The sequence below is a fragment of the Vicia villosa genome, linkage group LG7 (genome assembly GCF_029867415.1).
Source record: "Vicia villosa cultivar HV-30 ecotype Madison, WI linkage group LG7, Vvil1.0, whole genome shotgun sequence".
Taxonomy (NCBI): domain Eukaryota; kingdom Viridiplantae; phylum Streptophyta; class Magnoliopsida; order Fabales; family Fabaceae; genus Vicia; species Vicia villosa.
This window is the reverse complement of record NC_081186.1, coordinates 8,959,840-8,977,440: the sequence shown is the minus strand read 5'-3', so window position 1 is coordinate 8,977,440 and position 17,601 is coordinate 8,959,840. Positions and strand designations below refer to the sequence as shown.

General features: G+C 35.1%; 1 protein-coding gene and 1 long non-coding RNA gene across 2 annotated transcripts; both read left to right on the top strand.

Moving 5' to 3' along the window:
* The first annotated feature begins 1,352 nt into the window (after positions 1 to 1,352).
* On the top strand, positions 1,353 to 2,139 carry LOC131616945 (uncharacterized). Its single transcript, XR_009288351.1, has 3 exons — positions 1,353 to 1,435; positions 1,629 to 1,715; positions 1,797 to 2,139. It is a non-coding gene; the product is annotated as an uncharacterized LOC131616945 (long non-coding RNA).
* Positions 2,140 to 11,089: 8,950 nt separating this feature from the next.
* LOC131618638 (uncharacterized mitochondrial protein AtMg00810-like) lies at positions 11,090 to 11,803 on the top strand. The gene has a single exon (XM_058889817.1). The coding sequence runs from the start codon at positions 11,090 to 11,092 to the stop codon at positions 11,801 to 11,803; it is 714 nt and encodes a 237-aa protein (XP_058745800.1).
* The last annotated feature ends 5,798 nt before the right edge of the window (positions 11,804 to 17,601 follow it).

Genomic DNA, 17,601 nt, shown 5'->3' with positions numbered 1-17,601 from the left:
AGTTGATTGAAAATGAAGTTGAATTGATAAAAACAGACAAGTAATTCTTTTCTACAGTTATGGAGTTTTAGGCTTACCTCGAAGAATGAGAAATTGAATTTCTGAGTTTGAGGTGTTACCGTGATCTTCAGATGTTAGGCATCCACACCAGCAGAAAAGAACGTCAGATAAGTTCACAGCTTACAGCATTCTTTGATCATCCAGTAATTGTTTATGGATTTCTACAGCAAATGGAAGACCAAACAAAACAGACAAATCCAAAAGACAACAGAGAAATAATCTCGAAGTCTTGGATGAAGTTAGAAAATTCAAGTGATATGTGCAACAGTAATCAATTAGAAATTTAAATGATTAATTACACAAAATATTAATTCTAAAAGAAAAGATATTTTTTTGGTTTTTTCATGAAGAAAGAAAATAATTCGGAAACATAAAATTAAATATGCATCTAAAATATTTTTTGGAGTTTTTTTTTAATAAGGATTAGAAAAGAAAAACTAAAATCCTATATTTAAATTAAAATACTAAGTTTATCTTTTATATAAAAATCTTTAAAGAAAATTAAAGAGATAATTAAAAAAAAACTGAAAATGGGCCAGGGGTGTGAATTCAGATTGGAGGGTGCAGCCCAAATTGACTTAAAGCTGAAGATAATAAAACAAAAGGTTGGGCCGGACCGGGTCGGGTCAGGATGACCCGGATCCGCCTCTTCTCTCCTACAGCAAGATTGGGTTGAAAACCCTAAGGAAAACAAACAAGAGGCAGCGCCTCTCTTTTTTCTCACGTCTCAAATTCTTTGCTGGAAAACAAACTTTAAGAAAGAAGAACTTCATCTTCTCAAAACAAGCTACAACAGCAACTCGTTCTCTCTCTCACTCGATTTCTTTCTCTCTTCCATGGCTAAAACAAGACATAAAACTCTCCTTACTCAGACAACAACAACAACAGCGGCCTCACACTCATCTCTCGAGCTCTTTCTCGAGCTCTCTCTCAATCGATTACTCTCTCGGTTAACAGCAACGACAAACTAATGTTCTCTCTCGGTGCTACCTCTCTCGCGAAGAACAGTAACAACAACACCTTTCTCCGGGTGCTTTCGGTTCTCTCATGTTCAAGGTAACACAGATCATTTTTTACAGTTTCTTAAAACCAATTCATTTTTCAATTTTATGATCATGGTTCAATTGATAGCTCACTCCCTGTTTCGATTCTGCTCAAGAACTTCCGGCCTCTTTTGATTGAAGACAAACTCAAGGTTTGTTCTTCAATTTCTTTATCATGGTGCCAATAGTTTTTTTTTTATGACATAGCAGTAATAACATATGCTCTCTGTTTTTCGGTTTCAGACAATTCAACAATTAACAGCAATATTGAGCGTGAGGTATGAAGATAACTTACCTGCGGCTAGAAGATTTTAGCCGGATTAGTGTTGCAGGTATGTGTCGGTTGCTCTGCTTCTGAAATTGGCTATGATTGTTGCGTTTCTGTTGTAAGTGATTGTTGATTCTGAGTCACAAATCTGAACTGCTGCTACGTTGCTGTTACGGCTTCAAACTCACCATGAATTGTTGCTGTGATTGATTATGAACCGTGGCTTGTTTCTGTTGCTACTGTTATTGTTGCTGCAGGTATAACACTGATTAATGGAAATATTGAGAGTAAGAGTGAAATTAGCTTACCTACGGCGAGGAGGTTTTCGCCGGATTATTGTTGAGGTATGCCTTGAATTCTTTATTGTTACTAACAACCTTGAATTGTTACGAACAATTTCTCTAACAACTTGCTTGTTGTTGTAGGATCCTTTGATGAAGATGACACCACCTCTTTGGATATTAGGGAGACTTGAAGATGGCCTTCAAGTTGGAACTCTCCACCAAGGTATGAAGAATTTCTTCTTCACTCCCCTTCAAGAAACTTTGTAACTAGAAACTCTTATTTTTCCAAGTAGTTTTCTTTGGTTTGAAGAATTTCTCCTTCTTACCAAGAAACATGAAAACTATAAGAGAAGAGGGAGAAATGAGAAAGCTAGTAGTATAGTAGCTTTGGTGTGATTTTCTTCAATGAGAGAACTTCCTATTTATAGGCAAAGTTAAGGGAGTGTTTGGCAATTGGTAATCTTGATTGGCAAGTTTCAATCATTGCAAGATAAGAAAAAGAATATATTCTTCATCATTGCAAGAATAAGAATATTCTTATGCAAAGATATTTTTCATGATATAAGCCATGTGTGTAAATTTTTATGTCATTTTATGATATCTCTAAGTTGCATAATTTTATGACATAAAAATCTCTCTTTGGCTTTCTTTGACTTTTGCTAATTTCACCCCTCTTTTTGTTTCTTTTTTTTCATGTTGCATGAGGACCTTGAAGAAAAGCATGAAGAAATTTGATCTTGAAGAATGAAGACTTGAAGAATTCAAGAATTGCATTTGAAGTTTTATTCTTTGTAATCCAAATTTATTCCACTTAAAAATTGTATGAACTTGTATTCTTGAAAGTGAATAGAATTTGAAAGTTGTAATATCTTTGAACCTTGAATTAGACTTGAAATGTTACAATCTTGAATTTTGGACAAAGTCTCTATTGTAATTCATTTGAAATTTGGAACTTTGTAAAGAATGAACTTCAATTTTGAATGCTTGAATTTCCTTTAAAATCTTTGAATGAAGCTGTATGAACCATGAATGTTGGATATTCTTGAATGAAAAGTCCTTGAAGTAATGTGAAAAATGTTCTTGCACCAATGAATTTTTAATTCTTGAATTTATGGTTTTAAACCATACTTGAAATAATCTTTCAACAAATGGACTAAAAGATATTTCTTGCAATTTCGGTGAAATTTCCATGAATTGTTTCAAACTTGTACCAACTTTCAAATAATCAATTCTTCACCATGATGAATCCATAAGCCAAGAGTCGCGAAATAAATTCCAAACAAATCTCTTGAATCACACAAATGGCAATGGCGCATAAAAAGTGGAAAACCGCCATGAACACGAAATTATCTTGCAAAGAATGAGTGAATGAATGAACAATCCTAATTTGGTCGATTCAAAGCTTTTGAGCTTGTTGAAGTGAATCTTTGAGGACCAAATGTTGATTGTTGATCTTGAATTGAGACACAATTTCCATTGGATGTGGTCATAGGGATTATTTGAAGATGATTGAAACCTTTGATTGACTTCCTGGGGATTTTTAGGGTTTCCCAAATGTGATCCCTGATTTCAGTCCCTGATAGTTCAAAACCCTGATCTGAGGATTTGTCTGATCAATCTTTGTGTAGGAGATGTTCTGAGTCAATGGATTAGGTCAAAATAATGCACTTGAGGTCTTGATATCATGTCCCAAGCCATTAGGTCAAATTATGAGCAAAAGTCAGGAGTGTGCTGTCTTCAGTCAAAACCCTAATTCAGTCGATTCAAAGCTGTTGAGTTTGTTGACATGAATCTCTGAGGACCAAATATTGATTGTAGATGAATATGATTCTTTGAGATGAAGGGAGAACAAAACCCTAATTGACTGTTATTTGCACTGATGAGTGATTTCCTGATTAAATCCTGCTAAGTCACAAGTAGCAAACACAAGCTATGCAATTTGTTAGAGATGCAGATGATGCATATGCAATGATATGAGGTGGTATCTTAGGTCAAAAATTGGGGTATGACAGAAATGATTTGTAAAATGAAAATAAAATAAAAATGAATGTAAAAGGATTTCGACAAAACAATAAAGTGCAGGAAAAGACTTAATGAAATTAACTTTGCATTGAATAAAAGAAAATGGTGTTTCATACGTACATTTCACTAAGTGACTCTTTTCCCAATACGCTAGATATTTTGATTAATATGAGTTTGTCTACAAGTGAACACACATGAATCCTGGCGCTAGAACCCCTATTTAAACTAAATCGAAATAATTGTCTCAAACAATCTTTCAAGTCATAAGTAATCAAAAGAAAGAATTCTGCTAGAGCTTATGTTCCAAGATCAGAAATCAACGAACAAGAGCGAGCTTTCAAGTCAAGTTCTGAAGCCAAGATTTGTTCATCAGAAAAGCTGTTGTGTCTAATTCTAAGAACAAAATCAATATTCTGAACACATCAAAGGTCAAGCCTTGAATTCAAGATCAGACTCAAGGATGCACTGAAGCTTGGAATTGAGCTAATCAAACCAAAGATCAGATATCAAGATTCAAGAATCAAAAGTGCCTTCAAAAATGAAAGGGCTTATTTCTCAGGTTAGACCTATATATATTTAAAAACAATATTCTAATTCTTAAAAAGAGTCTGTAACAAAGTCTGGATAAACTACAACATCATAAGACTGCTCCGGAATCAGAAGTCGAGCATCGCATTTCAGAAGATTTATTGCTGCCAGTTTTGAAAGACGATATTCTAACTCTTACTGGTTAATGATTCTATACTTCACAATAAAGTAGTTTCTTAACCGCACATCATAATTATTATAAGTAGAATGAAGAGAAGTTGATCTCTTCCAAGATCACTACTTCAGAACCTGAACTACATTAATCGAAGATAAGATCAAGACACTTAGTCAAAAAGAAAATAGTATAGAAGTACATTACAAATTCCACTATAATCAAATGGGCGTACTATTTTACAGGAGCTGTTTCCCACCATCTCATAATAACGTATCAAGCTACAAGACAAAAGGAAAGTGACGTATTGTACTATCCACACCTATGCTTAATTCTACCCATTGGAAATCGAAAGGACTTTTTTATCCTCCAACGTCTCTTTTGAGAGCTATAAGAAGAAGATCAAACCATCAAACTAAATGTTGACCAGGCTGATAACACCTCTATTGTTGTTACAGTTGCCGCTATGTAGCCACTGATAATGTTGGTATCACTATTGATGTTACTTTTATGTTGTTGCAGCTGATGTTTATACCACTATAATAACTATTATTGTCGCAGTTGTTAATCTTTATTTAGTCTGAATAGAATTCAACCAACACAGATTGACAAGAATTAACACATACAGAAAGAAGACAAATTCCCAGAAGCTGATGCTTGAAAAGCATAAATTAGAAAGAGAAGCCAATGCTCATGCCAATCCAAAATGCTACTAGGACAATTAGTTGATGCTAATGCCTAAGTTGATATGTAGAAGCTAATTAAATCATAGAAGTGAAGAAAGAAGTCTACAATATGCTACATCAAATTTTAATCATTTTCATCCTTGTAGAATCATTTTAAAAGCAAGGAATTGTTGCTCAGAACTTACTTGGCAGTCTTGTGTTGATATCTCTTGTAATTCAAAGTTGTGTAATCTGCTTGTAAGAAGAAAATATGTAAACACAAACTTACAACTATATGTTGAATGATCCTTGAGTGGCTAAAGTGTTAGTTAGAATTATTTAAGAAGATTGTGACACAATGTCATAGTGAAATCTTATTAGGAGACCAGGTAGGTTAGAGTCTTAAGGATTCAATGATTGTTAGATATCTTAGGGGACCGGGTAGGTCAGAATTCTTAGGAGATAGGTAATAAGGTTGGTCATTGTTTTTGTTATCGGTGGGTAGCCCGTGTAATTGTAATCAGATTGGTTATAGTGGATTAAGACCTTGGATAAGGAAAAATCACCTTGGCAGGGTGGACTAAACTATCTTCAGAGTTTCTCAAGTGAACTAGGATAAATTGAATGTGTTCATTACTTCTATTTTCTATACTCTGATCATCACTTGAAGAAAATTTCTAAGAAGACTTAAGTTTCTAAGAAGATAAAATTTTTCTGAGAAATGTTAAGATTCTGACAGATAAAGAACTTAAAGCTTCTAATAAACTAAAGCTTCTCAAGTTTTCACGAAAGAGTTTTAAGAAAGGAAAAAATATTGAAAACCCAATTCAATCCCCTCTTTCTTTAGTTTTTCTCAACCTTCAATTGGTATCAGAGCTCTGGCTCTATATTAATCATTGAATCAAACACTTAACCGTGTAGAGAGATTTAGGAAGGGAAAAACTATGGTTGTTGCGAACTCTGATGAAGTTAATCTTTTATGGTTTAAGTCGTCAACTGCTATTTTATGAAAAAATTATCCCTAAACTCATATCAGAAGTCGAAAGATAGAATTCATTAAAAGAAGTTTCAAGATCTCATACTTCAACTCAACTATCAAAAATCAGAAGATGTGAAGTTCAAAATCACGCAAATGGTATCGTAATTAGAAGCCTGCTAAGAAATTGTCAGATCAAGATTTGTAGCCTTTGAAACAATATCTATGATAAAGAATCAACAAGAGAAAGAAGACTTTATCAGATTCTGAAGATGAAGCTACACTGGGGTTTCTGAATCTAAAAGGTAGAAATTCAAAGTTCTCAGAAACAAAGGTAAAAAGGATCACATTATGTAAAGGAAAGCTTTGACTGGTTAGAATTTTTAAACTCTATCTCTCTTACACATTCATTGTATGATATATTGATATTTCTAGATATTAGAAGATATTTTGATTATAATATATTAAATCAAAAAGGCTCATGTCTTCCTGACAGTAAGAATAATCAACATTACAATATGGTCAAACTACTGCAAAAATTCATTTATGAAATACACTCTTTTTAGTAAGTTATTTTCTTGGAAATGAAAAGGTTTAGCGCGCTTTATCCATTATGGGATGTGTCTCTTCAACATTTGTCTTGGGACTCGTCAATTACTGTATCTCATAAGTTTTCTTTTAGTAAGGTGTTAGTTTAAAAATCCTCTAGCAAGTCAGTTACGTCTTCGTTTCTCTATTTAAGTTCCTTTCTTATTCTTCTTCATTCCATAATATTATATTCATTAAATCTCTTCTTGTTTACTTATTCTCTTTGTGATGTCTCCAAAAACCTTCCTGGGAAATGAAGAACTTCTTGAATTTCTTTATGAACTAAGGCCTAATTTTCGTAGGCTAACTTCTGATGATTTTCTTTTCAAACAAAGTATCATCTTTCAAGGTTGGTCAAAATATGTGGAGATGCTGCATGGACCAATTTACCCTATTTTGGTCAAAGAGTTTTGGAAGTATGCCACTCTCAACTCAAAAGGTGTATCTATTACCTCATCTGTTTTTGGGATTCCTATCATTATCACTCCCACAACTATTGCTGCAGCCATTTTCTATTGTTCAACTAGTGTTACTGTTGAAGATTTTCGTTTCAAATACTCTCGTTATGAAAAGATTAACACCATCCAAGACAATTCTAGTGGATATATACCAACCATTCCTGAAACACTTATTCCCACTGTTGTTGTCTGGATTCAGCTTGTGTTGAATAACTTCAGACCTAGAAGGTTCAACATGAACACTCTAGAATTTGATGACAGAGTCCACATCTACTTCCTTGTGCATCATGTCAGACTCAATCAACCTCAGACCGTCTTCAACTATCTCAAGGGCTCGATTGCTGTCTCCATGAAACATTATTAGTCCTTTATACCTTTTGGGAGAGTTCTCTCTTCACTCTTCTCCTAGGATGGGATTGTTGGAGCAGTTCGCTTCTCTGGACTCAACAATGCTCTTGAAAAAGAAAAGTGTGAAAAGTCATGTCAGTATAGTTCAGTTTAGTTGTGTTTGTTTCTGTCACATAGTGTCTATGGTTACGAGTTTTTATGTTGATTGCTTGTGTCTGTACCTTGTGTTCTTAAATGAATGAATTATTATCTCAAGCTTAATATTCATATCCAAAAATGATATAAAATTCTCTCATCTCTAACAAATATAAGCATTAAATATGGTCGGAAGTCATAAAGCCTTTTGGAGAAATAATGTTTATCCTTCGTGTCCTCTGTACCTTCCTCTGACACTAGCATTAACTTCTTGTGCTATGCTCTTCCATTGCTTTCTAAGCATATATCTTGCATGATACGCTCCTTGTGTTATGTTATTTCTCCAGCCAGTCTCATCTCTTACTCTATTTATGTGTCAATCTCAATATTCTATTTCATCGTGCCAGCACTCACTCTTTGATGTTCATTCTTTTCTCCATCGTGTCTATAGTCACATTCAATAGGAGATAAAAGTATTCTTGAAGTATTTTCTGAGTTGGTTTTGAGTTTGTTGTTTCTCTTCTGTCTTTATACATGTCATGTATGTCTCTCGTATATAAATTAATCAAAGTGAATATTCATGTGCTAATGTTCATCATCTTCATTTCCAAAAGTAGCTTACTTTTAAGTAAACAACACTTTTTGGCTACTAAATCATCATAAACAGATATAGGTATAAGAGAATAACTTAAGACTCTAGAAGATTAATAAATATCAGAAGTTATGAACCCTCTAAAGGGATCTTATTTGTGTCAGAAGCACTTTAGTTTTCCTTACCTTATTAATATTAATTCTGAACAATAGAATCTTATTGAGAATAGGTAAAATCCGAATATACTCCTATCCCTTGTCATTAAAAGAAAAATATATTCAATTGATTGTAATCATAAATCAATCTCTGGTCTATATCATGATTCTCGTGAAAATCTTTCCTTGATCCTTATGCACGACCTTCTGCATTCCTAATCTCTATAATGTATTGATCCATTTATCTCATTTGAGTCTCTTCATCATGGAAACCAAAACATTTCAAGGAAATGCAAACTTGTTTGGTAGTGATAAATGAAAAACGACCAATTAGTACTACTAAAAATAATTTGTTCAACCAGTGCATTCTGGTCTGGCTATGTTGCCATGCTTCGAGGTCCCATTTATCCAAATCTAGTAAAGCTATTTTGGCTGTATGCATATGTGAATAGAGATATTCATGGTATTCCATTTCTCTTTTCTTATTCCTCCATTGCTAGTGCAATTCAGTATATCCCTAGGTCTCTCTCAGTTGATAATGAAAGTTTTGACGATATGGATGTTTCCCTACTTAAAATCATCTATGTCATCTCCTCAGGCTATGACCCAGGAAACTTAGATAAGCTTAAACCCTCTGCAAAATTTTGGGTTCAAAATTCTTTTAAACAAGTTAAAGTTGTCAAATTAGTTCAAATCGTTCAGCCTACATCAGAAAGTTTTGAGTAATCTCGTAATCTCATTAATCTCGTAACCTTCGAGGTTGATAAAGTTTAGTATTTGTAATCTCATTAAAAGTTTTGAGTTCTTGTTTTCTTTTAATTCTGATTCCTTTTTAACTATCAATGTTTATAATCATTTTGATTATGACAAAAAGGGGGAGAAGAGATAATGATTTTGATATACCTAACTCTCAAATAAACTATTTCTTACATTTCTAATATACTTGAAATTGTTTAGAATATGTTTGTTGAGAATTACTGCAGATACTCTCTAACAAAGAAAATTCTGTTAAGTACATTCCAAATGCTTTGATTAGTTTTTGAGGATACTATTTTCCCTCTAAAGACATCATGAGTCTCAAACTCATGGGGAGATTATTTATCTCAAGGGAGTTTCCATACCAAGGGGAGTATCGTCTCCAATATAAATATTTTTATGATATTACCTTGTGAAATTGTTCCATCAAAATACATAGTTTTGTCAACATAAAAAAGGTGGAGATTGTTAGAACAAGATTTGTTTCTGCAATAAGTCTCTATGTTTTAATGATAACAATACATATATTTTTCATGAAACAATTTAGTTTCCAATAAATTCTTGAGTGTGCAGATATTGTGTTCTAAAAGATTCTAGATTATTTTCCGTGAAGAATCCATTGTGAGGTCTTCATGGTGATCTAAAAGGTTTGTGCCATCCTCTTCTTCCTCTTCAGCTTACTCTTCGTGATCAGGTTCACCATTCTTTGATTCGTCAACCTTGGGAGAACCTTCCTCAGAAGAGTTATCAGCGGCTCTCATTTCAGTGTCTTGGGGTTAATGATCTTCGAAGGGTTTGTTGATATCAGCCATGGACTTTTTGTCAGAGCTCTTTGGGGACGGAGTTGGTTGAACATTGGCAGTATATGCTGGAGAAATTTGTCGATTGAGTTGTTCGACAAAATTTTTTGTCGAAGATATTATTAGGATTGCTAACTATTTATTTTATTATGTTAATTATTAGATTTAATTATTTTATTCTGTTAGTTATTAGCTAATTAAGTTGCTGCTAATTTTATGCATCTATTCATGTAAAGTTGTTATACTGTAAACACTATTTATATGAGCCATATTCAGCAAAAATAAAACAACCTAAATCTGGAAAAAGGGTATAAATGTTTTGATCCTAAATCTGGAAAGTATTATGTGAGTATGGATGTCAACTTTTTTGAAAAACAACCTTTTTTGACAAAAACTCTCTTCCGGGGGAGAATGACTCTGAAATGAATTTTTAGGAACAAATATCTTTGGAACCACTTATTGAAATTCATGTTTATTCTAGAAGGCGAACTTGACCAAGTAATGTTCCACTGGCCCCCGAGGTGTGCCAACCATCGGACTCAACTACTATCCAAAGTACAACTCCTCTTTCCCCTATTTCTATTCCAAATTTAGAGCCTTCTACAGAGTTCTTTGAACCCATAGCCTTGCGCAAAGGTGTTATATCATGTACTACAAAACATCCAATATCCAATTTTGTATCTTATCATAAACTCTCACCAGATTTGAAAGCTTTTTCAACTAGGATTATGGATGATGAACTACCAAAGTCAATACATGAAGCTCTAGAGGTTCCAAGAAGAATGACACGTGGGATATAACCCCTTTTTACCTGAGGGGAAACAATCTGTAGGAAGCACGTGGGTGTTCACCATTAAATACCATGCAGATGGCTTGGTCGTGAGATATAAAGCAAGATTTATAGCACGAGGCTTCACTTAGACATACAACCTTGACTACGAGGAAATGTTTCCTCCTATGGCCAAACTAAACAATGTACGTTTCTTACTTTCACTAGCCGCCAATCTGGATTGGCCTCTTAGACATTTTGATATGAAGAATGCATTCCTAAATGGTGAGCTAGAGGAATAAGTGTTTATGGAAGTTCCTTCAGGCTTTGATGAATTGAAGAAGAATGACAAGGTTTGCAAGCTAAAGAAATCCATATATGGATTGAAACAATCTCCGAGAGTCTGGTTCGAGAGATTCACGAGAGCTTTGAAATAACATGGTTACACTCAGGCACAGTTCGATCATACTATGTTCTACAATCACAATAATGGTAAAATTGCTATTATAATTGTGTATGTAGATGACATTATTATGACAGGAGATGACACAATAGAGTTGGAGTCGCTGAAGAACTTCTTATCCAACCAGTTTGAGGTCAAGGATCTAGGACAACTCAAATATTTCCTTGGAATGGAGGTGGCTAGATCCTCAAAAGGTATAGTTATATCGCAAAGGAAATATGTCCTCTCTCTCTTGAAAGAGACCGATTTACTAGGATGTAAACCAGTGGCGACTCCTATTGATCTGAATCAAAAACTCGAAAAAGAAGATGGTGTTGAGCCTATGGATAAGAATCGATATCAGAAGCTGGTGGGGAAGTTGATTTATTTGGATCATACGAGACCAGATATTGCATTTGCTATGAGCTTGGTGAGTCAGTTTATGCATTGTCCCTCAGAGAAGCACTCCAATGCTGTTTACAGGATTCTGCATTACTTGAAAGGAAGTCGGAGTAAAGGAATCGTGTTTTCAAAGAATGAAAGTCGAAGAGTGGAGATCTTCACTGATTCTGATTGGGGAGGAAGTTCTACAGATAGAAGATCTACCACCGGTTATTGCTCCTTTGTTTGGGGAAACTTAGTTACTTGGAGGAGCAAGAAGCAACCAGTTGTCTTTAGAAGTAGTGCAGAGGCCGGGTTAAGAGCCATGGTGCAAGGAGTATGTGAGCTGTTATGGCTTTGAAGGATCTTGGAGGAGCTAAAGTTTAAAGGAGATAAATCGATGAAGTTGTATTGCGACAACAAATCAACAATCATTATTGCTCAAAATCATGTACAACATGACAAGACCAAACATGTTGAAATAGATCGACATTTCATCAAGGAGAGGCTGGTAAATGGTGATATCTGCATACCGTTTGTTCCATCATCAGAGGAGCTCGTCTATGTTCTCACCAAGGGACTGTTTACTACGACGTTCGAAGGATTTCTAGCCAAGCTGGGAATGATCGATATCTATTCTCCAGCTTGAGGGGGGTGTCGAAGATATTATTAGGATTGCTTATTAATTATTTTTTGTTAGTTATTAGATTTAATTATTTTATTCTGTTAATTATTAGATAGGACCAGTTTTAATTAGATAGTATCTAGCTAATTAAGTTATTGCTAATTTTTTGCATCTTTTTATGTAAAGTTGTTATACTCTAAACACTATTTATATGAGCCATATTCAGCAGAAATAAACCAATTCATTCAAAACAATTCTTTCCGACTTTAGTTTCCTTCGAAACTTCTGATACATCCTGAAAATAAGGTTGGAATGATCATTATACGTAGCAGTCAAAGACAAAGAAAGGTTAACCTTACAGGTGATAAAAGGTATATACCTTTGGATATTTTCCTCCAGGACTCGAATTCCCGCTCTCAATTGGTTCGAGCACTTGTAGTGGTTGGGAGTCAATGTGAATGACTGCTGGAGGAGGAGTATTATTTACCTGGATGTGACCTTCGAAGTAGACTGAGTAGGAACCTCGATAATTTTATGTGGCCTCTTGGTCCTCTTTGCAGGTTTTGCTGTATCTAGCGAGAGAGGAATCTAAGTGGATGACCTGTACTTGCCTCTTTTTCTTCTTGGGAGTTGGAGATTTCTTGTCTGACTAAAAGAGGTTGAATTATTAAAATAAGTAAGAAAAATATATACATAGAAAAAAGGAGTGTTTTGGTTAAAATATACCTTCGTCGGAGTAGGCTTTTCAAATTCTTGGGTCTTCGCCTTAGTAGAAACTTTAGCAGAAGATGTCTTCTTCGGACCCTTATAACTGCAGAAGAAAAACAAAAGTTAGCATAAAAATTAAAATAGAAATTTGAATAAAAGAGTTGAGTTGAAAGATCTTCCATTCCACACCTTCAAGTATCAGAGAAAGCACGCGAGCATGTTCTAGGCCAATATGAAGGTAACCTTTGAAACTATCTAAGGTATGCTTGGTTGGAACCACTCGCTGGGCACATTTTTCGACTCGTTGCGAAGGTTTTCAAAAATTCCCCACAGACAAACCAATCTGGAAATGGAGGGTTGAGAGCCACAACGAAGTTAGCAGTTGGTAGTCGAGGGAACTTCGGAGGATGCATGTTAAAAGCTAGTTCGTAACGCAGCTCAGGTCTAACATTCGAAGGTAGTTTTAATGCATCAATCTTTTTAGAAAATTTTTCCTTTAGAGTAACTGAAGCTTCGCGGATGGTTCAACCCAAGTCATCAGGCCTATAAACAGTTTCAAAGTATTTCTAGAAGGCTTGAATCTCCTTGATATGTGTAGCGGTGGAAAAATTGAGATCGAAGCCATTGAATTGACTCGACTCGTTATTTCAGTGAAAGTCGCCACCGCGCTTTATTGTTTCCAAAGGAAATGGGAAAAGAGCGAAATAAACCAAAAAAAAAGTTTTTGAAACAAAATCAACAAAAAAAGATCTTAGGTACGAGTGTTGATTATACAAGGGGAAAGTTTTAAGCATCCCTCATATCTGTGGTACTCCACAAGAACCTTTTTGAAAATATGTGTTTAAAGAGAATTGGGTGCAAAGAAAAGAGTTTTGCTTGATTTTTAAAATAAGATAAGCTCAGAAAGACATTACATCTTGTGCCTACATACCTCCTCGGTGCAATGGAGAAGTCAGAGTTAATGTAGTTCCACTTAAAAGGGACAATATTTTTAAAAAGGAATAAACACTTTATCATCATAGGAGAGAATACTCAACCATTTATCTTAAACATGAGAACAAATGGATCCTTTGCATCACAAATAAAAGAAGGGATCCAACTTCGATAAAGTCAACAAGTATGCCACTAGCTATCTCAAATGGAAAAGGTTCCATCATATCAATCAATATCAAGATTGTGGGGTATCACAACTCACCACAATAATTAATCGTGTCTAAACTTTTAAAGAAAATCCACTAAGGGCAAAAGATATTTTTTAAGAATGATTTTAAAAGAGGTTTGCAAACATAAGGAGGTTTTGGCAAAAGGGAGAATATTTTGAAAATCCAAGAAGGGGGAAGAAGAGGAAGGGACTATCCTAGAGCATAAAATAAAAGCTAAGGAAAAGAACGATCTAACCAAATAAGAAGCCAACACTTGAAATTAAGAGTCAATGTAGATTTCCCATCCTTTGGACTACCAACACTAAACCAACATAATACCAATTGGGGATCTAGATGAACTTGATTATCTTTAACACAACTTGCACCAAGCCTTTGGAACACATCATAAGCTCGTGACAAAAAACGGGCAGAGTAACAGCTGTGTACAAATGAATTCCTTATCACAATGCCTTGGAATTAATCATCAAGGACTTTCAAAGAATCACCTACATACACAAAGAGAAAATAACCCAACGCCATGGACTAAACTCCAAGGACTTCCAGACAAAATAACAGTAAGATAACAAGGTCTAGAGGTATCAAGGTAACAAGGATCCTAATGCTAAGTACAGTAGGTCCAGATCTCCAAAGTGCTCAGGATATTAACCAATAGTCCACAAAGAGTCTTTTAAGCTTTTTTATTGTTCAAGTTGGTTATTAGTGTTTTAAGCATAAAAGTAAAGCATGGTCCAAGTGGACAAAAGAAAATGGAATGATGTTATTAATGTAAAGCAATTGGAATCACCGGTAAAAACACAAAGGGTTAAGACATTTAAAGTGAAAGATAAAGCAGAGGTATGATATCAAAACAAATGATTGACAAATCTATTGGGAGTCAGCTTACGCAACCTTGTTGTAGCATGCTTTCAAAATAAATCATGCTTCAATTAGGACTTTTAAAGGTTATAACATGGCCTAATTCACGGTTTCAAAAACAAAGGATATAAGGCTCAAAATTTATGTAACCCACCCATCTTAGTGATGATGTCCAGTCCTAAAACTTAGTTAATTCAACTTATGCCTTCAGGCTCCAAGAGAATTTTGGAATTGCACCTGATGATAATGATGATGGCTCACAAGCAAAGAGAACTTTTTGAGGTGGCAGTCACTTCTTCTTTTTGATAGTCACAACATTTTATGGTACAGGAGTTCATTGACTTCTCTTTATTTATCTTGTTTTTTTTTATATCCCTAACTTTTGCCTGAACTGTTTATTTTGAACTTACAATCAGCGGGATGCCCTAAATTTTGCCTAAGTCATTTTTTGGTGTTGACTTAGCTGGCTTTTCTTTGATTCCTATTTTTTTGAATTCTTTTTTTTTTTTTTGGAAAAATAGTGTCTGCCTTGCTTAATGATTAAGATGCACCATCATTGACTTTTGATTGACATCTCCAACATTTTTTTGATGTATGCGGAGGAAAGCTTGTGATTGAAATCCTTTTTGAAAGGTGTACTGAATGAGTCTCTTGTAATTGAATGCACAACCAAATTAACTGAGAACTACCCTTCCCCAGGTTAGAAATGCGGTTTTTTCGTATATAAAGAAACACCAACTTCTAGGCTCAAAGGGGTTGACAAGGGATTAACTTCCTTATTTCTCCAGTGTTTGGAAATTGAAACAATGCATGTACATCATCAGCAAAGTTTTATTTGAAAGCAAACAGTTCAACAACTTGGGTATTTCGTTTTCATCCTCCTCCCTTCAATCTTTGCATAAAACAAAAGCTTGAAAGTGAAAGCCAAGCCCATACAGCCTTTTAATCAGAAGTTATAAATTTTGCACTTGCACCGTAAAAATAGACTTTCACACCAAACTGTCTTGAAATCGCTGGAACTCTTTATTATTTTGCTTGATTTTTGAATGACGAAATAAAATTCTTCCATAAATTATAGCACTAATGAAAAGGGCCAATTTTAGGGTGCAACATAACCATTCTTTTTTTTACATAAAACGTAAATAAATGCAAAGGGGGTCTGGAATATATTGCACCCACCATTTTATCTTCCTCGATATTTCAATGAAACGAGGATCCAACATACGAGCTTTACCAACAGTGATGATGATGAATCTTATTCAAAATTTGTTATATATATTTACATAAATATTATGTGTAAACAATGTAATTTTCTGGGTAAACAATTAATTTATTAATATTCTGTAGTTTGTAAAGAGTTTAAAAAAACTATCAACCTTACCCCTCGGTTATGTTGATAAATCGAGAGGTATGATGCACTAGTTTTGAAAATATTAAAAGTGCAGAAGCTATAGTTCGAACCCATGTGCATAAGAATTTTCCCCTTAGTGTTTTAAAATATAAGGGGTAAAGTGGAAACTTTTCATGACGCCCTTCGTTACCTCGCTTTTGTAGTAGAGGTTAAATGCATTTCGCATCCGAGGTGAAACATGTTATTTGTAGTAGTGTTAGCCTATATGGGTGAAGAAAATAGAATGAAATTATTTGTTATTTTTATTAGTTTGCGTACTTGTCAAAAAGTACATGTGTGTGCGTGTTCTCCCTACAAGTGTAGGGAGACAAAGAAGCCCTAGTAGGTATATTACATAATTGGGAGTGAAGGCTAACTCACAACAGCCAGTAGCCCTATACGGTGACTTTTTAGACTTTTTAAGGGGACCAAATCACATGAGGTCAGAGGCTATATAGGTGGTCAGTGTTTCTAGGTTGTAAGTGGGCGGTTAGATTGACAGTATTAAAGCTACCTGGAGCGAAGTGCTCGCTGATTATTAGTAAATACATGTGTATGACTTGAGAGATCTATATCCCCATGAGGGATAGTGTATTTATAGGTATTCCCTAGGTCTAGGGTTTTTACCCCTTGGATGTGGTCTTAACCGCTTTCTTCTTATTGAGGAAGGTTATTAACCGCCTATCTTCACGGGGTCAGTAGGGACCCTTTCCAGCTTGAATCCCATGTTGAAGGAAGTTCTTGGGCGACCCTCTTAGATCCCCTATTGGGTGGCCAAATTTTAGGAGAGGGCGCCTTAGCCCAAGGCTTTGAAAAATATAACACTACACATTCCCTCAAGCACAAGGGCTTTTCTTTTAAAGGGCGAAGTGTGTAGAACTACTCTCCTTCCAAAATGAGCCACTCACCCTCGTGATTCCCTTAGCCGAGGATGATGTTACTCGGCAGCGAACTTCCCCTTACACGCGAGTCCCTTAGTGAGGGGGCAAGTAAAATAGTAGGCAAGTCCCTTAGTCAAGAGCACACGGGCTCGTAGGTTTCTACATGGCATGGGCGTCTAACAGGTTTGGGGTAACATGTATGTTTTGAGGATATATTCTTAGGCACCTACACGTCAATCAACTTGGTCGTATCGAGTGTTTAAGGTGAAGAGACATAGGTAGCTTTTAATGCACCTCATGATGATATTTCTCGGGAAGAAAAATTAGTCTCCCATGTTTATACAAGGCATTCAGGCATGGAGACTTTCCTATTTTTGGAGCCAGTCTATTGGATGAACGTGTGAGTTCCTTTGCATGGACTTCTATATATATTTGGAGGTATTGCTTCATGTCTTCCCTCTTATTTTCAATAAATTCATGTGTTTATACCTTTACTTTATCAAACCCTTACTTTCCTTTACTATGGCGACAAAAGTT

Excerpts from the sequence above, each read along its gene's own strand:
- LOC131618638 (XM_058889817.1), top strand. The coding sequence starts at position 11,090 with ATGTTCTACAATCACAATAATGGTAAAATTGCTATTATAATTGTGTAT.